At 37.5% G+C, this 27,290-nt stretch overlaps 1 protein-coding gene across 2 annotated transcripts in view; it reads left to right on the top strand.

The window, feature by feature from the left end:
* The window catches only part of CAPSL (calcyphosine like), a 91,989-nt gene that overhangs the window by 11,408 nt on the left and 53,291 nt on the right, over positions 1 to 27,290 (top strand). Inside the window, exons 2-5 of one of the 2 annotated variants that reach the window (XM_060191224.1) lie at positions 6,780 to 6,957; positions 7,304 to 7,513; positions 12,945 to 13,073; positions 23,625 to 24,230. In XM_060191224.1, coding sequence (XP_060047207.1) covers positions 6,780 to 6,957; positions 7,304 to 7,513; positions 12,945 to 13,046 — 490 coding nt within the window. In that variant the 3' untranslated portion in view covers positions 13,047 to 13,073; positions 23,625 to 24,230. Of the gene's footprint in view, positions 1 to 6,779; positions 6,958 to 7,303; positions 7,514 to 12,944; positions 13,074 to 23,624; positions 24,231 to 27,290 lie in introns of those variants that run through there. The other variant, XM_007531247.2, reaches the window with a different exon arrangement.

Here is a 27,290-nt window from a genome sequence, read left to right as displayed (position 1 = left end):
ATTTCAGTGTGGTTTTAATTTGCATTTCTCTGGTGATGAGTCAATTGGAGCATTTCCATGTATGTCTGTGGACCATGCAGAACCATGAATTTTCTTTAGAGAACAGTATACACATATATTCTGCCCACTTTTTACTGGGATACTTTTTTTTATCTTTTTCTTGAGTTGTATGGTTTCTTTTTATTTTTTTTCCTAGTTGTCTCCTAAGTCAGGTTCCATTCATTGCATTTAGTGGTTATGTAACAGTTCCTTAAGCATTCCAAAACTTCCCTTACATTTGTAAGTTTGTTATAATTTAAATAAGTTTTAAAAATGTACATACTTATTATTTAAATTCTGAAATCATATGTTTGCTATATAGATTAGTTTCAATTGTACTACATAGTGTAAAAACAAAATTAATGAAATTCTTTTATCAATGAATTATGAAAATGATCATTGCAATAGGAGAGAAACAATGAAACTTTTATTAAGGAACTCTTTTTAAATACAGTGAGAAATTTATTAGTATCAATGCTGAGCAGCATAAAGAATGTGCATCTCACTTGAATGGAAATACCTATGTAAAATTCTGTGCCATTTAAATATTGCTTTCCCAAAATTCACATGATGCTCATCAATTATATACTTTTACACAAAATGCACACATGAAAGAGTATAAATGTTTATATGTTTTATCTTTAGACTAAAGATTGATAGTATATAATAGCTTATATCAAGATTTTGCTGTGTTGAATTGGCTATATTTTGAAGTTACTTTATTAATTACTACCTGTCAACTTGTGAGTATATATTATATGGGCACTATATGAGGGTTCTCATTTCTGAACTGGTCACTTTCAGCCATTTAGATAAGTATTATGACTACAGTGGTAAATTTATTACCCTTGACCAGCATTATGTTATGGTTTATTCATGTACATGATCCCTCAGTCTGGGTAATCTGAATGTACACTAGGACAATGCTTCCAGACACTGAAAAAGGGAAAACAAAAATATTGTTATGGTTTGGTTTCAATGATAACAGCAAGACAATCATGTAAGAATTCTTTGTGTGTAGATTTCTTTTAATGTCTTCCTAACATCATAGAAATATACTAGTAGGCAGATGGATATTATATTGCATGTAGGATATGAATCAGATTGTTAATGTTTCTTCCATGATAGTTGACTGCTTGGAAAAGCAATAAAATCTTTCTTCTGTAGAAGATAAATATTTGCTTGACAGCTAAGATAAGATAAATCTTGTCATAAGATTTATAACTACATATTCTGAATCCACAGTAAATAACATTTCAGACTAAGCTGCACTATTTTATACAAAAGCAAATCTTTTTAAGAGACTACAGATGGTTTATTTTTTTTAACTAATAAAACATTTTCTTTTGAGAAAAGCTAGAAAGTAATGATACGATGAAGTCTCTCTTAAATAGAGACTACTTAGCGTATTAACAGATTTATCAAGGTACTGACTGAACTTTTTTCTTCTAGCGTTTGCCCTTCTTCCGTAGCCAGTAAACAGCGTCAGGTTGAGCCTGATGTAAAGTTTCGAGAGCTCCTTTGAATCTGGAGAGGTGGCAGTCATTGACTATGTGGGTCATAGTCTGTCTGTAGCCGCAGGGGCAGTTTGGGTCGTCTCTGGATCTCCAGCGATGGAACATAGCGGCGCACCGGCCATATAGCAATTGAGGAGGGCCCAATCATAACATGCTAGGTCAAAGCCGGGTTGACGCTTGCAGGGGTCTGTGATGAGGTGTTTGTTCTTTACCTCAGCTGACTGCCAACTCTGTTTCCAAGAGTCTGGAACAGAGAAGTTCAGTGTAGGCGTAGGGGACCAGATTGGGTGACTAGACGTCAAGCGTTGGACAGGGTGGGCGAAGATGTCCGCATATATTGGCAGGTCCGGTGGAGCATAGACGTGGGAAATGAACTTAGATGATGCCGCATCCCGACGAATATCTGACAGGGTGATGTTGCTAAGAACTGGCAGCCATGGAACCGGGGTGTAACGGATGGTTCCAGAAATTATCCTCATGGAGGAATATAATTTGGAATCGACCAAGTGGATATGGGGGCTACGGAACCATCCTGGGGCACAGTATTCTGCAGTGGAATAGCATAATGCCAGAGATGATGATTGTAGTGTGGAAGCGCTCACATGAGGAGCTGACCAGTCTTGCAATGATGTTATTCCTCGCGCCCACCTTTGCTGCAGTTTTTATGAGATGTTTGTGAAATGACAGAGTGCGATCGAGAGTAACACCAAGATAGACTGGCTGGGCTTCATGCCGGATTCTCGTATCGCCAAGCTGCACATTAAGCTCACGCGAGGCCGAGGCATGGTGTAGATGGAAAACAGATGATGCCGTTTTTGCAGTGCTAGGGATTAGTCGCCATTTTTTACAGTAATCAGATATCAGAGACATGTCTTTCATGAGTGTTTCCTCAAGGATGTCGAACTTTGATGCCTGAGTTGCACAGCAGATGTCATTGGCGTAGATGAATTTCCTTGAAGAAGTTTCTGGGAGGTCATTGATGTATAAATATTAAATAGCGTAGGAGCCAGAACAGAGCCCTGGGGGAGGCCACTTGAGACAAGTTTCCATCTGCTAGACTTGTCACCCAGATGCACCCGGAATCTTCTCTTTTGGAGAAGAAACGATATAGTGTTGGCCACCCATGGAGGCAGGCATCTTGAGATCTTGACTAGGAGACCACGGTGCCAGACCGTGTCATAGGCTGCTGTGAGATCAACAAAGACAGCACCCGTCTTTAAATTCTTCTGGAATCCATTTTCAATGTAAGTTGAGAGGGCCAGGGCTTGTTCGCAGGTAGATCTTCCTGGGCAGAAACCAGCTTGGGCGGGTGATAGGAATTTCTCTGTAAGATGAGAAATACGTGACAGAAGCAGCCTCTCAAGGAGTTTGTAACACACGGAGAGGAGAGAAATTGGTCTATAGCTGGCGGCCAGTGTTGGGTCTTTCTTTGGTTTCAAAACCGCTATTATCTTCGCACGACGCCAAACTTTGGGCATAGACTCAGATTCCAAGATGTGGGACAGGAATGAAGTGAGCCACTTCTTTGCCGCGGGACCCAGGTTAAGAGTTCTGGGGTGATGTTATCATAGCCAGCAGCTGTTCCCGGTTTAACCCTCTTCAAAGCGTCTTCCAGTTCAGACAGTGTAAAGGGAGAGAGTTTTGGAGAAGGACAAGAACTGACTGAACTGATTAGCAGCTATAAATGTACCTTTCTACTTATACACAGAAAACATTTTTTTTGCTTTTAGTTTCTTTTTTTGATTATTTATTTATTCATTTTTTAATTTTTATTTATAAAAAGGAAACACTGACAAGGACCACAGGATAAGAGGGGCACAGCTCCACACATTTCCCACCACCAGAACTCTGCATCCCATCCCCTCCCCTGATAGCTTCCCTATTCTTTATTCCTCTGGGAGTATGGACCCAGGGTCGTTATAATTTAATTTTTAAAAAGGAAACACTGACAAAACTATAGCATAAGAGGGGTACAACTCCAAACATTCCCACCACCAGAACTCCGTATCCCACCCCCTCCCGCGATAGCTTTCTATTCTTTAACCTTGTAGGAGTATGGACCAAGGTCATGGTGGGATATAGAAAGTAGAAGGTCTGGATTCTATAATTGCTTCCCCACTGAACATGGGCATTGACAGGTTGATCCATACTCCCAGCCTGCCTCTCTTTTGCCCTAGTGGGGCAGGGTTCTGGGGAATCAGAGCTCTAGAACATATTGGTGGGGTTTTCTATCCAAGGAAGTCTAGCTGGCATCATGCTAGCATCTAGAACCTGGTGGCTGGAAAAAGAGCTAACATATAAAGCCAAACAAGTTGTTGACTAATCATGAACCTAAAGGCTTGGGTAGTGCAGATGAAGAGTTGGGGGGTGGGTGTGTGTCTCCATATTGTAGATAACTAGTAGACATATTTTAGTTCTATTCCAAAGGACCTGTGGCTATACTAGTTCTTTTTTTTCCCTGAGCCTGAAATCTGATATGCAGGTGGAGCCAAATTATAGTCTGGGGAAATGATGTCATGGCTGGGAAAAGGACCAGAAAGCTGTATCTGGGAAGAGAGTAGCTCCCAAATATGAGAAAGGTATATAAATATTGTTTAACCCCATCGATTTGATTTGATCTGGGGCCCATATTCTGTGTAGGAGCTCATGTAACCTCTGCTTCCCTGCAGATCTGAGCTTACATTCTGTGGTCATGAGTAGGGACATCCCAACTTGCCCCAATATCAGGACCCATCTCCCTCAGGTGTAGCATAGATTGTGTTGTCCAGCCTCCCTTCAAAGGATGGAACATTCTCTACCATTTTTCATCCAAGTTGAGGGCAAAGTCCTATGGGGGCCCACAAAGTGGCCTGTTTTGTTGTTCCTGATAGAGATGACCAATAACAATGGAGAGAGGGATTTATTCGAGGTCTAGGCCTATCAGATCTGTTTGGGAATCTCAGGACTCCCTGACTAGGGCCCCAGGAGATGGGGTGGCCTGATAGTGACTAAAGAGTCCTTTTTACAGTATGCCAATCTCGTGTCCTTATTCAGCTTTTTCAGTCCTTGCTTTGATAAGGATAGCTTGGGAGTGAGTGAAGGAAGTATAATAGGAAATAGGTGAGGAGGGTAACTAATTCTAAGTAGACACTATTTCATTAGGAAGTTTGTATTCATTCACTGCAGACTGTTCTGTACTTCTGTTACCTGCTTTGCTGAGATAAAGATTGGCCCCATAGAGTTTAGAATGCATAACTTAGATAAAGGTGTGGAATGTACCCTTTTTTTCACCAATAAGGTATTGGTGAAAGTATAACACCCCTCTGCCCTTCTTAGATTAGGGCAGTCCCTCGGTCCCGCCTCAGTCCTGCCTCAGTCCACCCTCAGTCCACCCTCACCCACCCTCATGCTGAGACACCATAAAAGTCAGGATACGGAATCACTCAATGTTCCAGGCTAAGGAAACACTCCCGGCGTGTGGACCTTTCAGCACAGATACACTGTATGTGTTGTGTTTTGCTGTTCATTCAGTGTGCTTTGTTGTTCATTCTGTATGACATTGCAAATTAATCTCTAACATTGTTGCTCTGGTTTGTGTTCTTCTCGGTTTGTGGTCGGGTGGTTAGAGGCCACTTAACATTGAATTTAATTGTTTTTTGGGGACAGTGCCCATCTGATCACTGCTATTCTATAACCACACTACCACAGTCTTCTGTTTTCCCAATTATTTTTTAAAATAACCTTACTGGGTGGTCTGGGAGGTGGTGCAGTGATAGAGCTTTAGACTCTCGAGCATGAGGTCCTGAGTTCGATCCCTGACAGCACATGTGCCAGAGTGATGTTTGGTTCTTTCTCTCTCCTCCTATCTTTCTCATTAATAAATATACTAAATAAATAAAATCTTTTAAAAATATAACTTTACAAGGAGGCAAAAATAGTGATTTATAAGACAGTACAACTACTCATCTCCTTATGACTGGTGTCTGTGCTCTCTGCACACCACCAACTGAATTCTTCTTCCACCATTATGTACTGGTTCCCTAACATCCACTCAATCCATTCCCACCTTATCTTTTAAAGTTCTTGGCTTTGCTGCAATTGATCATAGCTAGTCTAACTTTCATCTAACATCATCCCTTTGCCCAAATATGTTTAAGGTGTATAAAGATTCATCCTTCATACTAGGGATTCTATCAAACCATAATATCCTATATACACTATTGTAATATCATACAGAATAGATTCATTGTCCTCAAAATTCCATGAGCTCCATTTGTTCTTTATTCCCCCATTATCTTTTTACTATCTCTAGTGTTTTTATATTTTCAGAATTTCATATAATTATATTTTTTTCCTCTAGGGTTATCATTGGGCCTTGGTGCCAGCAGTAATGTATCCACTGCTCCTGGTGGCCTTTTTTTTTTCCCTCTTCATTTTATTGGCTATGACAGAGAGAAGCTGAGAGAGGAGGAGAAAACAGGGAGAGAGAAAGATAAACACTTGTAGACCTGCTTCATCTCTTGTGAAGAGTACCTTCTATGCAGGTGGGGACCTGGGGGCTTGAATCCAAATTCTTGTGTGGGTCCTTGCACTTAGTACTGTTTGTTTAACCCGGTGTGTCAAAGCCCTGCCCCTAAAATTCTTCCAGAAATTATGTCCAAACACGAAGCTTAAACTGAAATTATGGTGAACAGCACAGGTTTAATTAAATAGCATTTTCCAACAAGTTACATCATGCTTACATTCCTTTCAGAGGAGCAGGACAAGATGAAAGAACTTTCACAGGGATGCAAACCACTAGGCAAAAGAGGATATGGAACTTATCTTAGGCCAGAATTGCCCCTCCCCCAGTGCTGGCCTTCTTAACAGCTGTTATCTCAAGGGATGCCCCCTGGTGCTAACAGCTCTCATCTCACTGGATACCCCTTGGTGGGATGCTCAGCCAGTGTGGGTGGGGGGCAGCATCAATTGCCCCCATTTGTCATCAGACAACAGGGAAATATGAGTGCAGGTCATATTAAGGAATTATGCATCTATTTGCTGCTTCAAATCAGAATTATATAGTATATTTTTAAATGTTTGTTTTCTTTTATGAGAGGCTGAGAAATGACTCTCTAACTTTGGAAGGAGTTTATAGGGGAGAATCTAAAATTTTAATAAAAAATGAGTGATTTTCTTTTATATATATTTGTGCTTAGTTTGTCAGTGTTACTAATTTTGAGTGTGTGTGTCTATTTTCATTAGAGTGTTTCGAATTATGGATGACAATAACAACCGATCCCTTGATTTTAAAGAATTTATAAAAGGATTAAATGATTATGCAGTGGTTATGGAGAGGGAAGAGGCAGAAGAACTCTTCAGGAGGTTTGATAAAGATGGAAGCGGAACAATAGACTTCAATGAATTTCTTCTCACATTAAGAGTAAGTGGGGTTGGGGGTAGATAGCCTAATGGTCAGTGGCTCATGAATCTGCTGTGTTTGGCTTTCACATGATTTGGGGGTAGCTAGTTTGAGAGAGGGGTGTGTGTGTGTATGTGTGTGTGTGTGTGTGTGTGTTTAAAGTTGTTAGTACACAATATAAGATACAGGTAGGAGTCTTAGAACAGGTCTAACCATTTTTGAAACTAATCATAATGCATATTTTTAATGGCACACCAACAATTTCACAACGTAGGGAAGAATGAGATATCCCTACAACGTAGGGAAGAATGAGATGATACACAGCAAGAGTTTATTTACTTATGTATTTGTTCTTCTATTTATCTAGCCTCCAATGTCCAGAGCCAGAAAAGAGGTAATTATGCAAGCTTTTAGGAAGTTAGATAAAACTGGAGATGGTATTATAACAATTGAAGACCTGCGTGAGTTATATAATGCGAAGCATCATCCAAAGTACCAAAATGGAGACTGGTCAGAGGAACAAGTGTTCAGGAAATTTTTGGACAACTTTGATTCACCCTATGACAAAGATGGGGTGGTAAGTAAAAACTTAATCTAAGTCAATTCCTTATATCCAACTTGAAATTGTAAATGGGAAATAGGTCTAAACCCTAAAGAACTACATATTTTTATTTATTTATAAGAAGCAAAATATTTCCTTAATGACTTTAAAATTTTAGAACTGAATGTAATAAATTTTGTGTCTGTACTTACACACACACACACACACACACACACACACACACACAATATAATCAGATAATCTATATGCACCTAAATATCCATCATCAAGAGAATGTGCCATTTTTATGAATTTCATCTCATTGTTTACATATTTTCCATATACTACTAACCATATTTCATTGAAATAGATTATAGTAAAACATTTTTAACTTCAAAATAAAATCATAATTTAATTTTTTGGAACATAATTCATGAGGAACTTCAGTATGCCACCTTGTCTTGTCTTTATCCTATGAACAGCATTTATCATCACACTTTCATGTACGTAGAAATCACATTTAAGTAGGTTTTCACTGAAGGTAAAAGAGTACTTCTGATTTGAACCCACACAAACTGACACGACTCCTGTATATAGGTGAAGTATAAGGAATTTATTCTTAAGTTTGAAAGAGTATGAGAATAAGGCCAGTACACAAACTTACACAGACAATGACAAGAGACAAATCCCACCTGGGAGATCCCAGGCTGGCTTGCTAGTATGGCCCCATTGCTCTGAGATCTTGAGGTCTGGAACTCATCTCCATTTAAAGGGTCTAGGAGTGGGGCTTTCCTAGGGGTGTATGTGACATTTCTATAGTGATCTTTAAGGCAAACATTTCAAAAATCATTTGTGGGAACTAGGGTTACATGATGTCAGGAAGCAAGTGTTTTTTACAGAAGCGGAGAGAGTGTGGATTAGTGATAACAAAAGGAAGTTTCAACATATCTTTGACCATAAAACCTTGCTGTTCTGGTGTTGGAATGCAAAGGGGAAATTCCACTATTGGTTTTTTTTTTTTTTTTTACTAGAGCACTGTTCAGCTCTGGTTTATGGAGGTGCAGGGGATGGAACCTGGGACTTTGGAGCCTCAGGCATGAGAGTCTCTTTGCATAACCATTATGCTATCTACCCTTGCCCTTCCACTACTATCTTATTCTCTGCTTTTAATCTCTAAAATCACCTAGCTTTCTATATGTGGGATTCCTATTTGAGTCAACTTGGGGGACTTGCTCCTTCACAAAGGGAATTTTAGAGAACTGACTGTGCTCTGATTTAACCTATAATATGCTCTGACATTAACTTGCCTTTGCTTTGATGTTAACTTGCCTTTTACTTAATTTACTACAGTTTAATTTAGCAACAAAACAACCCAGTCTGTCTCCATTACCTTGTACATTCAAGTTACAAATGCATAGCTTGATAAAGTAAGCATTTGTTCTCCATATTTCTATGAAGGCTGACGTAAAAATCTCACCTATATTTTATTAATAGTCATAGAACCCAGAACGTGTCTGCCTTTCTGTGTCCTGAAAGGGGAGGAGTGTTCTCTCTTTGGATGGCAGACTCCCAGACAGGGTAACTCTTGACCTTTTGTCTCAGAGTAAGAATTAGTAGAATAGTAGGTGGAAAGAAGTAATGGTAGTAATAGAAAGAAAAACCAGTATTCCCCTTCTAAAGGGTATTTCCCTTGATTATTTCTTCCTTGAAACTCTATAGGAAGTACTTAATAAGCAGGGGGTGAGAAGGATAGGAAAGTTTACCTCTCCTCCTGCTGCTATTTTCTTTCCAGAGAAAGATAATAATTCTTTGTTTCATTCTGAAAAAATATTAAAATATATTTTTTGGGGGGCAGGCAGACAGTGATGCACCTGGCTAAGCACTCATATTAAAATGTGGAAGTAGCCAGGTTCAAACCTCTGGTACCTACCTGCAGGGGGAAAGCTTCACAAATGGTGAAGCAGGACTGCAGGTGTCATTGTGTCTCTCTCCTTCTTTATCTTCCCCTACCCTCTCAATTTTTGTCTCTATCCAGTAATAAACACATACAAATAAAAATGATAGATATTTCTTACGGTGGTAGATCATTTGATTCTTTATGACAGCTAAATGTTCTGAAATAGAAGAAGACCATGCTTTTTCTTCCAATATAACTGGCTTTTGATGTTTAAGAAGGTAGTAGAACACAGTCAACTGCCATTTCCCCAGATTAGCACAACTCTACATGAGATCCCAGGGTGTATTTGCCTCCTCTCTGCAGGTGGTTCCTACTAGTTGCCATGGGAAACCTCAGCTGCCCTTTTCTCTAACCCTTCAAAATAGTCAGTTGTTATGACTCAGCTGATTGTGATTCCTTCTGACATTTATCTTAGCAAGTCACATTGAGGTTAACTGGAGTTTTCAGCAGTTACATTTGATGTCACCTGAAAATCACAAATACTGTATTATTGTGGAAGATCATCCACTTGGGAGAATAACTTACACAGACAAAGACAAGAGACAAATGCCACCTGGGAGATCCCAGGCTGGCTTGCTAGTATGGCCCCATTGCTCTGAGATCAATGTGTATTTGATAATGTAGATTACCAACTACAAGGTAAAACTACAAAATCCTGTGATTTAGAGGTAGTTTACAGCATCACAAGTTTATAATTTTAGCACACACTACATATGATTTTTAGTCAAGTTTGTATTAAATATCTTTGAAGTAAATGTTCAAGAGTGCCTGCCTTAAATTACTAGAGATGTTCACATGAATTATACTCATTTAGTATAATTAAGAATCTTGACATTTATTGAGCACTTATTATCTAATAGACTATATGCTAAGGACTTTACAAGAGTACCTTACTTAATAATCATAAGGAAAATATTTCTGAGAAGTGACCTGTGTTTCAACTTTTGTACATTGTACATTGAATAATTTTAAATGCAAAATAAACTAGTACCTTTTTCTACTAATAGAACAGTTAATGAGGGGTTAAGAGTGGCTCAGCAGATAGAGTACAAACATTACCATGTTCCAGAACCTGAATTTGAGTCTGAAGTTTGAATGGAGGGGGTATTGGAGTGATTGAGCAGTATCTCTCTCTTGTACTCCCTCCCCTCTTTCACTCTATTAAAAAATAAAGAAATAAGATAGAAAAGAATGGGTAATAAGCCCCTAACAACATTTTTTTTCCAGGTTGAGTTGTTTTGTACATTAAGATTTTTCTCTTTTCCTTTTTTATTTTTTTCCTTTCGTTACCTGGATTATCATGGGGCCTTAGTGCCAGAATGATAACTTCATCACTCTCAGTGGACATTTATTTTTCCTCCTGATAGAAGCAGAGAAAAATGCAGAGGGAGAGAGAAAGAGATAAAGGGTAACAGCTACAGTATTGCTTTGCCTCTTGCAGGTGTGAAGCATAAGTTTGAGTCCATGTGCTCATGCATGGTAGCCCCCCTCCCTTTTTTATATATATTTTTCATGTTATTGACTAGCTTCACCACTCCAGATCAGCATTTCATATAGAGGGAAAAATTTGGAAAGACAGAGGAAGAGAGGGAAACTTGCAACAGCTCTGGGGTTCCTCCAGTGTGATAGAGATCAAGCGCCAATCTGGGTCACATGGATGGCAAAGCAGGAAGGCTTCGCTATGAGCTATCTCACCAGTACTGCATTAAGATTTCTTATGTGGGTGGTAGTGCAGTGGGTTAGGCACCCATAGTACAAAGTGCAAGGACTGGCATAAGGATCCTGGCTTGAGCCCCAGGCTCCCCACCTGCAGGGGAGTCACTTCACATATCTTTCTCCTCCCTCTGTCTTCCCCTCCTCTCTCCATTTCTCTCTGTCCTATCCAACAACAATGACATCAATAACAACAATAAAACAAGGGCAACAAAAGGAAATAAGTAAATACATATTAAAAAAAGATTTCTTATGTGAACCATGGTTGCACTTACTATTGTGATCATTCCTGTTTAGGTAATTGTACAGTAGTAGTACACAGGACTTGCTTGCAAGACGTTCCAGGTTAGAATCCTTAGACCAATAGCTAGAGCTGAGTAGTATACTAATTTAAATGAAAATACATATAGTTGATGTCCAAAAAAAAAAAAAGAAAGAAAAAGAAAAGAAAAAAATTAGTGTAGTGCTTAGCCTATATATATATAATATATATATATATTGAGAATATATCAATATTTCTAATTAGTGAAATTTTAATAATCTTGGTTAAGCTTTCAAGTAATCATAGAAGCTACTAGGGTTAGTAACTGTCATGTAATTTGGTATCATAGGTCCTCTACCCTCCAAACTCAGCTCACATCATAGAAACTGTTTGCATAGAGGTATGAAAGAAACAAAACAATGTATGAAATCAATCTTCTGATCTGTGATGCTGGTCCTAAACATCTCCCTAATTGGGGAATGCTCTCATAGTTTATTTGTTTTAAAATGTAGATTTTAAAGACATATATATTGGGTTGTCATGATGCATTGTCATGATGCATTTCTGTATATAAATGTACTAGAAAGATGTTTTGAATTATTTGTGAAGTTTACACTTGATACTTTTAATCCTTTGTGGTACTGAGGCCTAACAGGCAATTAACTTCCAAAACACCCCTCAGTGGTATGTTTTGCATTCTCCCATATAAGCAAGGCTATAATTTGAGTTGTACTGGGAGAGATCAGTCAGACAGGAGAGTTAGGCAATGGTCTCAATTGATGTGTCTATGTCTTATATCTATATTTATTCCAAAATGCAATCAGTAACTATTTCTTCTTTTACTTTTACAAAAAAGAAATTCTACATAAATTCCTACCATAGATAAACATACTAACTTCTATTCCAAAAGAACAATAAAATTATAGAAAAACAAAAACCCAGGATAGGGTGAAGAGGCATGGAGTGTACCTTCTGTTTCTGCACGTTTGTGTATGCTCTCGTGTGTATGTGTGTGTTGTTTGTTTCACTCACATTTTGCCCTGAGTTAGAATTTCTATCTTAAAAATACATGTAACCAAGGACTGTTTAACTAGAAATATTTTTTATTCTTTACCTACAGGAAAGAGCTCAATTTTCTGAACGTTAAAAGATTTCTTGTCCTGACAGAAGCACATGAATGTTTACTATGTAAACATTAATAAATATGACAGTGTTAACTAACACCAAAGAGTACTTGTCTCTTATTTTGAGGGTTATTATCACTTATTTGAGCAGATATGCTTCTCAAAGAAACACAAGAATCTGTATCTCACTCTCTTTTTAGATTGACTTGGAAAATTTTAATACTTTCTGCCTCTTCTCCCCTTATTACCATCCTCAACTTGTTCTCTTACTTTAGGTTTGTTTCTCAGCTGTGGTTGCTGAGATGCCCACTGATTGAAATTTCACCTTCCATTTGCAGGTGCTAGAGATGGGCCTTTACTGATATGGTGAAAAGCCAAGTTTTGTTTTTATTTCTAACTTTTCCTCTGTAGGTGACCCCAGAGGAGTTTATGAACTACTATGCTGGGGTGAGTGCATCCATTGACACCGATGTGTATTTCATCATCATGATGAGAACTGCCTGGAAGCTCTAAATGTGTGATCTGGGGACCGGGGACCAGGTACCTGGGTACAGCTATGTAGTTCTAAATGATTAAATGTCAGCTCAAAATCAAGATCATATTTGATTTCAAGATCATATTTATCCCAGTATTTCTTCCAGGTCAGAACACATTACATTTTTCTAGGGCAGAAGAAAAGATGCCATGTTAATTGTAGCAACTTCTCTGAGGGTGTTTCCTCATCTCTAAAATAAGAATTAATTAAATAAACATCTATAAACGTCTTAGAGCCAAGATAGTACACAGAGATGTATAGATAATGTCAGGTATCTTTCTTGGCTCTTATAAAAGGTTTGGATATTTTAATTGTAGTTCCCACCCATACACATATTTTTTTCTCATATTTTAAGTAGGAGAATTTATATGTGCAATAATCTGTCCATTTTTTTGTCTGACTATATCTTTAGGTGCCTTGGTCTCTATTTGGGGAGCAAAGGAGACTATGTATTAGCCTCAGTTTCCAAAATTGATTATTAAATTTCTTTGCTCTTGTTTTAAGTAACTCTCAGTTTGGTGAATACGACTTATTGACCCATTTTCATTAATTTTAAGTGTTGGTGTGATATTTGAGACCACCCTCTAAGTCAGAACTTTTCAAAATGTGTCTGTGATTAGCACACAGGCTAATGATGGGGTATATACTCTTAGATGTTATGGGAAGCCTCTTTCCCTATTACTGGACAGAAAGCATTAACAAGTCTTGGGCTGGTTAAATGTTCACCTTTTCAATCCCTGCCATAAGCTAGTCAAGCTAAAAGCTTAGTAGCTTTACTAAGGTGAGTTAGGAGGGGTGACATACTCATGTGAATTTTGATGTTGACATTTCATGGCTCAGAACATCCACCGCTCAGTTCTAAATTTGCTGACATGAGAGAGTTTCTCCAGGAAAGGCTTTTAAGCAAAAGCAGCCTGAGCTTCTGGAAAACAGTTACTGAAACTACAGCTCTTTCTCTGTGTTCTATGTCTGGAGCCTGAGATAAGAACAAAACATAGTCATTAGCCTATAGGCTAAGGAGCTGGAGGTAATGCCTATTTTGCCTTGTTACCTAGGAATGAACTTTTTTTTGTACACTGTGTTCCTGACTACATTCATACCCTAATTTGGAGACATCATTTGGGGGTAATGGTCCATTTTAATATCTTATTTACTTAAATGACTGTATTTGTAGTCAGAGCACACTTATTGCCATTTCAGTCATTTGTTTTATCTCAGGGTTTTGCACATGCAAGATTTTAATGCTATCTGACTATCTTTGATCATTCAGAAAGACAGGCAAGGGAGAGCAAGATGGTTCAGTTGGATTGTGTGCTGCTTTGCTATGTGCTAGACACAGGTTCATGTATGGCCCCCATCCTCTACTAAATTGAAGGAAGCTTCCATTCTGTGTAGTTTCTTACCTCCTCCACCCCCCTTCACTTCTCTAACTCTATCTAAATAAATAAAGAGATATCATAGCATTGCTGGGTCTCTTGGTACTATAGCATCTCCCATGTGATACCAGCTCTCAGATCTGGCAAGGCACATGCCCTACCCAGTCAGTTATCTCTCAAGGCTCCAGTTAATTATATTTAGTTTTTATAAATTGGGCTGACTATATACATTTACTAAAAATTTGTTAAATAGGTGTTTCCAAATGAGAATTTGAATTATATCCTTAGAGAGTACTATCAGTTTTGCTTATTGTTGAGAAACTAAATTCTAAAATACTTATTTTTTTAAAAAAACTTATTTATTCCCTTTTATTGCCCTTGTTTTATTGTTGTAGTTATTATTGTTGTCGTCGTTCTTGGATAGGGCAGAAAGAAATGAAGAGAGGAGGGGGAAGACAAAGAGGGGGAGAGAAAGACACCTGCAGACCTGCTTCACCACTTGTGAAGTGACTCCCCTACAGGTGGGGAGCTAGGGCTCGAACCGGGAACCTTACATCGGTCCCTGCGCTTTGTGCCACCTGCGCTTAATCCGCTGCGCTACAAGAAACTAAATTCTAACTTAGCCTTGTGATAGACTAAAAAATGGATCTTTTTTACTTAATATTGGGAAATTTTCTATTTGATGAGACGCAAATTAAAAAAAAAATCACGCGGGAGTCGGGCGGTAGCGCAGTGGGTTAAGCGCAGGTGGCACAAAGCGCAAGGACCATCATAAGGATCCTGGTTTGAGCCCCTAGCTCCCCATATACAGGGGAGTTACTTCACAAACGGTGAAGCAGGTCTGCAGATGTCTATCTTTCTCTCCCCCTCTGCTTTCCCCTCCTCTTTCCATTTCTCTCTGTCCTATCCAACAACGATGACATCAACAACAATAATTTCAACAACAATTAAAAACAAGGGCAACAAAAAGGAAATAAATAATATCAAAAAAATATTTTAAAAAAATCATGTAAGTATGGCTTTCCATTTTTAAATCTAGACTAATGTAGAGGCTGGAAATCCAAAAGATGCCAAGTATTGGCTGTTAGTCAGTAGCACAGTGGGTTAAGCACACATGGTGAGAAGGACCAGTGTAGGGATCCGTGTTGGAGCCACCAGATCCTCACCTTCAGGGAGGTCACTTCACAAGTGGTGAAGCAGGTCTACAGGTGTCTATCTTTCTCTCCCCCCTCTCTATCTCCCCTCCTCTCTTGGTCCTCTCTGTCCTATCCAACAACAACAGCAATAGCAACAATAATAATAAGGACAACAAGGGCAACAAATTGGGAAAAATGGCCTCCAGGAGCAGTGGATTCGTAGTGCAGGCACCGAGCCCCAGCAATAACCCTGGAGGAAAAATAAATAAATAAAGATGCCAAGTATTATGAAGAAGTATGTTGAAATGATGTAGAAAGTCCAAAAATTATGAAGAAATGCATAGAAAAAGTTCCATGTTTTCTGTAGTCTGTGCCTTGTATATTACATGTGGACATGTTGTGTTTCAAGCCCTCCAATCTAGATAAACTTGTGTCTTTGATTCTGGATATGACTCATACTTTTGCGTAACTGGAGCTGTAGAATAAATATGTGATTTTGAATAGACTAGTCTGTAGCTATCAAGTTTTTCATCCCCAGAGGTACTTTGCTTCCTGTGTCTAACTGGGGCACAGAATAAGCCATCAGATTTTAGATAACCCATGCTTCACAGAGAATCTGGTCATAATCAGTTACCTTTCTTCTAGCAGGTTAGAATCTGGCCCACCAAGTGAAGGGTCTCTTATCCACCATCAAGATACAATAACCTGGTGGTTAGTGAGCACTCCTACTCTAATTCTCAGTTTTATCTGTGGTTACCAGCCTAATCACTCACTCTTGTTATAGCACCAGAACAAAGACGAATTATTAAAAGTAATTTTTAGTAGTTTTTTGTTATGTTTTATTTATTTTATGTGTATACTTATATATTGTTAAATTTGAATTTTTTAATGTAATTAACTTAAACTAGAGAGATATTTTACCATGGAGGGTGAGTGCCTTTCATGTGCTAGCTTAGGTTCTGAAGAGGTTCCGGTGTTGTGGTATCTCTTTTGCTGTATCTCTATCTCACACTCTGAAAAAGTGGACTAGGGATAGTGAAATTTCTCATACATGAAATTCTGATTCCAAGTAAAATAATTAAAAAGAAGAAGAAAAAAGGAAAGAAGAAAAGAAAAATTAAGAACTTGAGTCAGAAACTAAAACACAGTGAAGTCTCCAGAGCCATCATTGGTAATACATCAGATATGGGAAGTAGATTTCTAAAAAGGAAATTAAATAAGTCAAGTAAAATAGGGTGTAACTGCAAATTTTTATGAGAATAGGAATGGCTAATGAAAAATTTCCAAAGGTCAAGTTTGGTCCAAAAAAAAGCATTAATAGCAGTATTTAACCTGAGATTTTAACTTCTCCAAAGAGAAATATAGACAAACATAGAGAAGACACTGTCAAGAGTTAGTGGAGAACCAGGAGATGGCTGGTACATGTACCATACACAAGGTCATGCATTTTACCCACACCACTACCTGGAAGCACTAAGGATAGTACTAGTGGGGAGTTCTATGGGTGATGGAGTGATGCTTTGATGTATTTCCTTTGCTCTAAAAGACATAGAAAATAAAATTAGGCCAGGAGACCTTAGGTTTATCACCTATCAGAAGGGGAGCAGGGAGGAAGGGAAGGAAGGATATATATATATATATATATATATATATAGAGAGAGAGAGAGAGAGAGAGAGAGATGCTCATTATGTCTGAACTTTATTCAGGGTATAAATGGCAAACTCAAGGTGCATGAGTTGTGTTATAGAATGATTCACAGTCACTCTAGAGCCAGCTTTCAACTAGTCATTTATTGGACCCAAGTATTGATCTGAAGATCTATCTTTAGCCTTCCATTCTTTGTGGTGTTCTTCTATTCTATGGATATGCGAGCATCCAAACCCTAATATATATATATATGAATTTTTATGTTATCCTTTTGCAGGGTCCAATGTTCCAATTTGAGTCCATGTACTACTGAACTCAGCACCCTAATAGGAACTTTTAAGGCAAAGCTGGGACACCCCCAAGTAAGCTGCAGGTAGAATGAAAAAAAGACATAAATAAATCATAACTAAGTCAGTACTGTATACCATGCTCCATTATAGACTATATAGATAGAGAAATGGACTAAAACAAATGTAAATAAAATATTGTTTGAAAACCAAAATTAACAGTTCATAGTCATTATGAAATCAGAGTAGGCAGAGAAGAGAGGAATATGGGCACTCAGAATCCCTTTTGTTCACTTTCTGAAGCTGTGATAATGGGACAGTCACATAGCAGTATGTTAAGTAATCGAATAGTAAATTTTATGAACATAAGTAATCTGTAAAGACAACAAAGAAAAGTTTTTGTCCTTGGAGGCAGATCTTTGCCACTTAGTTTCTGCTTTCTAATGGGAGCCACCAAAGAATAAGTACACAGTGATTCAGTCCTCCTCAGACTCCCTGTATCCCTACAAATACAATCTGTTTTGCTTAATCAAGTGGATAAACTAAGTTAAACTAACACATCTGTGGGTGGTATGGGGGTGACTTTCTACTTCTCCATGAAATTCTATTAACAACTTCAGAGTAATATGCTTTTTTAAAAATTTTCTTTTAACAACTTGCTTAAAAACCTCATAACTTGCAATTCATCAGTCTGGTCAAAAAATAAACAACTGACTTTCCTAGAAATTATAGACCTTTTGGGGCACAATTTATTGAATTACCTTTTTTAATTTGTATGATTTTTTAAATTTATTTTTTATTTAAGAAAGGATAAATTAACAAAACCATAGGGTAGAAGGGGTACAACTCCACACAATTCCCACCACCCAATCTCCATATCCTATCCCTTCCCCTGATAGCTTTCCCATTCTCTATCCCTCTGGGAGCATGGACCCAGGGTCCTTGTGGGTTGCAGAAGGTGGAAGGTCTGGCTTCTGTAATTGCTTCCCCACTGAACATGGATGTTGACTGGTCGGTCCATACTCCCAGTCTGCCTCTCTCTTTCCCTAGTAGGGTGGGTCTCTGGGAAGCGGAGCTCCAGGACACATTGGTGGTCTTCAGTCCAGGGAAGCCTGGCCGGCATCCTGATGGCATCTGGAACCTGGTGGCTGAAAAGAGAGTTAACATACAAAGCCAAACAAATTGTTGAAGAATCATGGACCCAAAGGTTGGAATAGTGGAGAGGAAGTGTTGGGGGGGTACTCACTGCAAACTCTAGTGTACTTCTGCTTTCAGGTATATATTTTACACTAGTTTATGGATACCTGTGAACATATGCTCTCTCTCACAGAACCTGGTCTATATCTAGGTTTGGGGACTTTGTTAGGAAGTGAACCACCTGGGATGTAATTAGAGAATACTATGTAAGGAAAGGTCTCACCCGAGTAATGAAGCTGAGGGGTTGTCATTCCACACCTGAAGTCTCTGGACACAGTCTGAGCTGAAGCATGTTGAGGTGGCAATCATTGTGTTGATTAGGTTGCGATCGGCACTTGCAATATTATTTGATATGGATTGGGAGAGGCATGCGTGAAAGTGGGCTCTCTCCTAAGGTTCCAGGACTGGGGGAAATATAGGCTCTATAGTGGAGATGTGAGGTTCTTGCTGTCTTAGCGTTCAAAAAGACAATCGATAGTTAATGTTATCATCACATTATTTGGTAATTGGGTTAACTTTGAAAAGTCCTTTTATTAGGGTTTGCTGAATAGTATCCAGTATCTTGTATATAGCTGTGCTATTGGTTGCTTCTGATCTACTTGGTCTAGGCTTTTGAGAGAGTCCGCATATCAAATACACAGCCTATATATTAAAAAGACTCAGTCTGTGTTTTAAAAACTTCGAGACATACAATTAATTTTCCCCTCTCATATTAATTAACTAGTGATTTATATGACTACACTTTACTAGGGGTGTACATAAACACCATTCCCACCACCAAAAGACTGTGTCCCATCCCACCCAGACTTTTTTTTTTAAGTTAGAAGCTTGTTGAATGAAGCAGCAAAGATTTCAGTTTTAGAAATGCTTATGATTCAAGGAAGTTATAGGTGCCAAAGGTCTGATAGATTCTTGTGTAATATTGTTTTCAAGCAACTCCTTTCTTTCAGAAAGCCATTTTTTCAAAGCATGGCTTTATTTCTCCATGTTACATATATATGAAAACTACATGCTCTTCAGATGTAACTCTTTCTTTGAAATAAAAATATAACATACTAGAGTTATTTGCTTTAAAACAGATGATTGAGGAATCTGTTGAATGATTAATGGGGTTCTGAGAAGAGTGCTGTGTGTGAGAAGAATTTTTGCTATCTCAGTTGGTATGGTGAGAGATTGTGGTGAAACAGCTCTTCCTCTTTGAAAATAGCATGGCCGTCTTGTCTGATTTTCACACCTGTTTCACAGAAGCAGGAATTCCCCTCAGCAAAATGCAGTGGAAGGTGCTCTTCAGGAGCAGACAACACTGAAAATAAAAGCAACCAACTAGTAGCTGAGACTCTGATAATGAACCTTATGATAATCAGAAAGTTATACTGCATCAGAGAAAGAATCTTGGAATGAAATGGCCTATTTTATTTCATTCTATATTTTCTCCTTATTCTCATTGATAGAAATTACTCATTTTCCCTTGAAACACTTCTCAAAGCAACTTCTGTTTCATCAAAGATCTTGTATGCACCACAAATTTCCTGCTTTCATTTTTGCTCCCAATGCTGGAATTGTAGCAAGATCAGCTCTACATTACATTGACTGTGTAACTATTCTTCACCCACAATTTCATTTTGCTCTATCCATAAGTTTGAAACAGAGTCTGAGAACAACAGCTTAAGCATCTGAAATGTGAAGAAAGATCTGGCACGTAGATGATAATTCTATCATCAAAGTGAGTGACTTTCTCTCCTGACCTGACACTAGTGCTTTGGGAACATCTTGATGTTAAATTTGAAAGGTTTGAGTTGCTGGTGTCCTAGAAACACTCAGGCCACATGGGGAATGGATGGCAATTAATACTCTTAGGGAGCTTTAGAACATAATGGAAACTGCAGTTGAGAGAAAATGACAGATGGCAGAGTGATTTGCTCCCTCTCAGGATATTGGAAGCTTGAGTACTTCCATCCTGATGGACTAAAGTGTTGTACAAACACAGAGTACTATCAAATGTCAGGCATTACCTTAAGTAACATGATCATCCCTTTAGTTTCTAAGGAAACAAGGAAATAAATCACTTAGCCACAAGTTTAGTACTTTACCATGACTAAAATCTCATTTGGTAAAATAATTCAAAGTCCATTTACTTAAAGGTTTCTACCCCCCTTTTCTCCTTTCTCTCCCTTTCTCTCTCCCTTTCTCTCTCTCTCCCTTTCTCTTTCTCTTCCTTTCTCTCTTTCTTCCTTTCTCTCTCTACCTCTCTCTCTCTCTTCCTCCCTCTCTCTCTCTCTCTTCACTGAAGTTTTACTGTTCAAAGTCAACTATTTTTTTCCACATAGAGAGACATAGAAATAAAAGGGAGAAGTGGAAAAATACTACAAAATATAAGCTTCCTTTCATGCATTTGGGGCCTGTCTCAAAGTTGGATGATGTATATAACAAAGCAGACACTGGAGAACTAGTTTTTTATTTTTAAGGTTGTCTTTGAAATTATAAAATGTACAGAGTAAACCGGCATTTATTAAGGTCTAGGAACTGATCACACATAGATATAAGTTGAATCAAAGCTTACTCTCATTTCATATATACAATATATATTGAAAAGGACAGTAAGCAATTAGATATGTAAAGATTATGTGGACTCTGCAAATATATTTATATATAATATGTTGAAGCCATATCAATTTTCAAGTCAATATTTATGTTAGTTATAGAAAGTCCCCACATATCTTTTACAGTAGTCCTAGGCTAATTGTTAGTTGACCATGCTTTATTTTTATAGCTGCAATATAAACTATTTTTCTAGAGATCAAGGGTTCTTTATGCAAATCCTATATGGATGACATTTTAGTATTTTTAAATAAAAGGTGATTCTTGATAACAATATTTTTCTGGAGCAGAGTTTATTATATATGTATACACATATATTAAAATTTCTTTATTGGGGGATTAATATTTTACTGTCAACATTAAATATAATAGTTTATACATACATAACATTTCCCAGTTTTCCACATAACAGTACAACCCCCGCTAGATATAAATATATTTCTAAAGCTATAGATGCTTCTAATAGTAAGGGACATTAAAAGAAAGAGCTTAACTCACTAGAAAAATTAAAATATCATTTAGGGAACTAGACATTGAGAACTTTTTTCACTACAAACTGAGGTATAGTTTAATTTATAATGGCATTCTTGTCATTGTTGCTTCTTTACAAGACTATGTCTTGCCATTAATGGAGTTCTTCTGTTTTAGTAGAATTTCTTCAGTTTAAGGCCTGAGACATCAGATAATATTAAAATAGAACTGCTAATCAGGCTTGCATTTCATTCTTAAATATTTCCCAGATACATTTATTCCCCCTAGCTAACATGATACGTATAATGCTCTCTGAAAGTTTATTTCTTATGATCGTTTTGGCTCATTAACCAATGTCACTTGTGTCATTTCATAAGAAGTGACTGAAATGGCTAAGACCCTTGTCAAATGGTGCTCTCTTATACTTTTAGGAAAGTGTGAGACCCATATAATCTTTTACCCATAAAATTCTTATTTTCACAGATTAATATTTCTTTTTCTGCAGCATTGGACTGTTACATCTAGTGGATTAAGCAAGTTCTCAGAATATCAGTTGCTGAGTGCTATATCAAATTTATGGGGATTAGTGTTAGTCTGTGTATTAAGTCTCTGTACTAAGAGGAAGGAAAACTAAAAAAAAAGAGAGAAAGATGGCATATAAGGACTTGCATCAGCTCTTGAAGTCTTTGCTTTTAAATTCATTCTTCACAAAAGAAATAACAGATCCAAGAATACATAAAGATTAACATATTCTGACCAAACTGAGGAGTTGGTATAGTTTGCCTTCTGCATCACCCTATATCAATTAGTCCCCTTCAACCTGCTACTATATGCCAGGTATCATGCACATCAGTGTGTCCTATTCTCTAGTCCTGTCCCAGCCTGAGTGTTTGGCTTCTTTTCCCTCAACAACTTTTATTCTCTTTATCAGTTTTCTATTTCTATACCCCAAACATAATACTAATATCTATAGGTCACAGAAACTACATTTTAGGTAATTCCAGTCTACAGAACTTTCTTCAATTTAAATTTTTTAATCAAATTATTTTACTTTTTCTTTTTTATTGCCACTAGGATTATTGCTGGGGTTTGGTACCTGCACTGCACTATATGAATCCACAGCTTCCAGTGGCTTTAAAAAAAAATTTCTTTCTATTTGTATCCAACAGGAAAGAGATAAATTGGGAGGGAATGGGCAGAGAAAGATATACATCTGTAGACCTGCTTCATTTCTCCTGAGGTGCTACCTCCCCTACAACTGGGGAACAGGTGCTGGAACCTGGGTTCTTGTGCGTTGGGTACACTCAACAGGGCACACCATTTCCTGGCCAGATTTTTTTTTTTTGTAATTATAGAAATGTTCAAAATCTGTGAGTTATAATATATTAGCCACATGTTATACATAGCTATTAAATAGCTTATACGTGACTATTGTGTTGAGGAAGTGAACTTTTCAGTATATTTAATTTTAATTAATTAGCATTCTATAGGACTAGAGAATTTGACAATAGTTATTAATAGGGCTTGCAAGAGCAAGATACCAACACTACCAATAGTGTTGCTAGTATCTACTGTACAGGATAGTATAGTTAAATTGATCCCATCTGGGAACTGCAAGTGATCAAAAGACCTTTGTAATCCCTGGTAAATGCACCACCTCAGGGAGCGTCTTCAGACAGAAACAACAATCCAGTGTTCCTAACTACCTGACTTTGCTGACTACCAGTAACAATCAAAGTCTGTAGAAAGCACTCCATGGAGAACATAAAATGCTTTGTAACTCAAATATTTTGACATAATTTCCTTTTTCTTCCTTTGCTCTTATCCCCCTCTACCCCCTTAGGTTTCCAAAGAAGATTTTTTGAACTACTATGCTGGAGTTAGTGCTTCTATTGATACAGATGCCTATTTCATTTTAATGATGAAAAAATCTTGGAGATTATGAGTTCCTTATAATTATTTTGGAAATCAGGATAGAATGAATTTGGAAAAAATGTCTAGTGCTATAGATTTTGATAGGGATAAACTAAATTCTCTGAAATATCTTAACATTTAAAATCCATAGATTTTTAACTATCTGAAGGACATTAATTTCCATAAATATCCAAGGATATATATTTTAGTAATATGTGTGCTTAATTGGGTTCATCACCAAATGCCCACTGGATGTACATTTTAATGAAGAAAGAATAGAAGACAGAAGAAAGAAAAAGATGAAATAAGACTGGAAATTGTGCCTAGGTGAAATAATGTACTTCTTGTTATAGATTCTTTTATTTATAAGTATAAATACAACTGTTTCCCTTCACTTTCTCCATATTTATTCTCTGTGGAGTCCTTAGTAGAAGATAGTAATAAAGAAGTAGAGGAATAACTGTGTAGAATTCCCTGAGCTTGTTTTTAATGTTTCTCCTAATGAATGCAAATAAAAATTTATTTCTGAAATTTATGAACTTTCTCAATTTTCTATTTTTATTCAGTGATTTAAACTTAGCAAACTGTTACACTTATACAAACAAGGGATATTAATGCCTCTGGTGACACTGAAGATGAGCTCAGATGACCCACTAGGTTCTGGTGGTGGGAATTGAGTGGAGTTGTACCCCTCTTATCCTATGGTTCTGTCAATGTTTCCTTTTTATAAATAATTAAATTAAATTAAATTAAATATGTAACTTTAAAAAAAAGAAATTTGGGTTTTCATGGAAAGTTAACATATTGATGGGTCAGCCTGTAAGGATGCTTGAATGCATGAGGCCACGAGGGGCTTTCTAGAAGATTAGAATAGTCTAGGAGGGAAGGTTTTGAAGTTGTTTGGGGAATTCTGCTTAAAACCACCTTTAGCTTCTTCTTTAAGAAGAATCCTGAGGTTTTTCCTTAATCATTTTTCTTTCTTCAATAACTGCTTCCTAAGTAACAAAACCAGCTGGAGGTTGATTGCATATATACCCAAAGACCTTTTAACTTTAAAAAATGGTTAGAAACTAGTATGATGGAGAAGATGGAGTTAGAAACTGCATCTCAAATGAACATACAAGTCCTCTGGCACCTTTTTCAAATGCTAATACTGATTCAGAATTCTGGAGCAGGGACTGACCTTGAGTCTCTCTAACAAGTTTTCCTATGTTGTTGGTATCTCTTAAGATTTAGATAACAATTTGTGTAGCAAGGATTAAAATGATAGAAAATATAAAATGATAAAAAATGGAAAAATGACAGAAAACTGGTTTATTTGTATTACCTTGGTTTGCCATATTAATTGTTGATTATTTTGACTATGGTCAATCTTTCTTTGTCCTTAAAGTTGTAAGTGAATGAAGTAAGCTTTAAAGAAAACAAATATATTTCCCAGGCTAGTCTAGTAGAGAAATTATACTTTTAAGAGGCCTTGCATGACCACATTACAATTGGAGAATCTCACATAATCCAGGACTGAGTCTACAATATTCCTGATTTTATGTGCCAGCCTAGAAAGAATAATTTTGCCAATTAAGACAGATCTACATTTATTGCTGAGTTTAGTGAGTTCTTAATATATTTTGGTTATTAGCCCTTCAATTGATATTTATCATATTAAGCTCTTCTCATATCCTGTAGGGCACCTTTATGTTTTGTTGATGATTCCCTCTGCTGTGTAGAAGCCTTTCAGTTTGGTGTAGTCCCAACAGTTTTATTTTTGCTTTTGTTTTTCCCTGGTTGTTGGATTCAAATCTTCAAAAACATTTCCATAACAGATATTATTAAGTGTTCTAACAATATTTCCTTCTATGTATTTGATGGTTTCTGGTTCATGTCTTTAATCCATTTGAGGCTGACTTATGTGGATTGTGATATGGGCTTGTCCGATTTCATTCTTCTGCATGTTTCAACCCAATTTTCCAAATACCATGTGTTGAAGAACTCTTCTTTATACATTTAATGTTTTGGGCCCTCTTGCCAAGAAGTAGTTGTAAGTATGGGGGCTTGTTTATCAGTTCTCAATTCTTTTCCACTGGTATGTGTGTCAAAATGGGGAAAGAACATGGACAGAATCTTCATAAAAGAGATCAGATGGCCAATAAACATGAAAAAAAAAAAAAAAACCTCAGAGTTACTGATTACAAATATAAGTGCAAATAAATTTAAAACAACATATCACATTTACACCTGTGTAATCATCAGAAAGGACAGAAATGACAAGTGTTTGGTTGGGCAGATAGCAAAGTGGTTATGCAAAGAGACTTTCATGCCTGAGATTCCAAAGGTCCCAGGTTCTATCCCCAGCCCACCATAAACCAGAGCTTAGTAGTACTCAGGTAAAAAAATTAAGTGAAATTAAGTTAAAAAACAAAAAAATAAAATAGTTCGAGCCCCCAGCTCCCCGCCTGCAGGGGAGTCGCGGTGAAGCAGGTCTGCAGGTGTCTATCTTTCTTTCCCTTTCTCTGTCTTCCCCTCCTCTCTCCATTTCTCTCTGTTCTATCCAACAGCAATGAAATCAATAAAACAAGGCAACAAAAGGGAATAAATAAATTTTAAAAAAAGAAGAAAGAAGTATTGGTAAGGGCATGGGAGGAAGAGCCCTTCTACATTGCTGTTGGGAATGTAAATTAGTTCAAATCCTGTGGAAAATAGTATTAGAATTTCTCAGAACAATAGAAAAGGATTTACCATTTAACCCAACAATTTCTCTCTTGGGGATTTCTCCAAAGGAAACTAAAACGTCTATCCAATGAGATCTTCGTATAACTATGTTCAAAATAGTACAATATAAGCAACCCAGATTTCTTTTGTTATTATTATTTTTATTTATTTATTTATTTTATTTTTATTTATTTATTTATTTATTTTTTATTTAAGAAAGAATAAATTAACAAAACCATAGGGTATAAGGGGTACAACTCCACACAATTCCCACCACCCAATCTCCATATCCCATACCCTCTACTGATAGCTTTCCCATTCTCTATCCCTCTGGAAGCATGGACCCAGGGTCCTTGTGGGTTGCAGAAGGTGGAAGGTCTGGCTTCTGTAATTGCATCCCCACTGAACATGAACATTGACTGGTCAATCCATACTCCCAGTCTGCCTCTCTCTTTCCCTAGTAGGGTGGGTCTCTGGGGAAGCAGAGCTCCAGGACACATTGGTGGGGTCTTCAGTCCAGGGAAGCCTGGATTGGGTACTATACAGCAAACCCTAACAAAAGGACTTTTCAAAGTTAACTCAATTACCAAATAATGTGATGATAACATTAACTTTCCATTGTCTTTTTGAACCCTAAGATAGCAGGAACCTCACATCTCCACTATAGAGCCTATATTTCTCCCAGATTTCTAAGGACAGAAAATGATTAAGAAAGTTGTCATAGGGAGTCAGGCATTAACACAGTGGGTTAAGCACACATGGTGTGAAAGGCAAGGACTGGTATAAGGATCCTGGTTCCAGCCTCAGGCTTCTCACCTGCAGAGGAGTCGCTTCACAAGCTGTGAAGCAGGTCTGCAGGTGTCTGTCTTTATCTCCCCTTCTCTGTCTT

This window comes from Erinaceus europaeus, chromosome 5, assembly GCF_950295315.1.
Source record: "Erinaceus europaeus chromosome 5, mEriEur2.1, whole genome shotgun sequence".
NCBI lineage: Eukaryota > Metazoa > Chordata > Mammalia > Eulipotyphla > Erinaceidae > Erinaceus > Erinaceus europaeus.
This window is presented reverse-complemented; position numbering and strand designations above follow the sequence as displayed.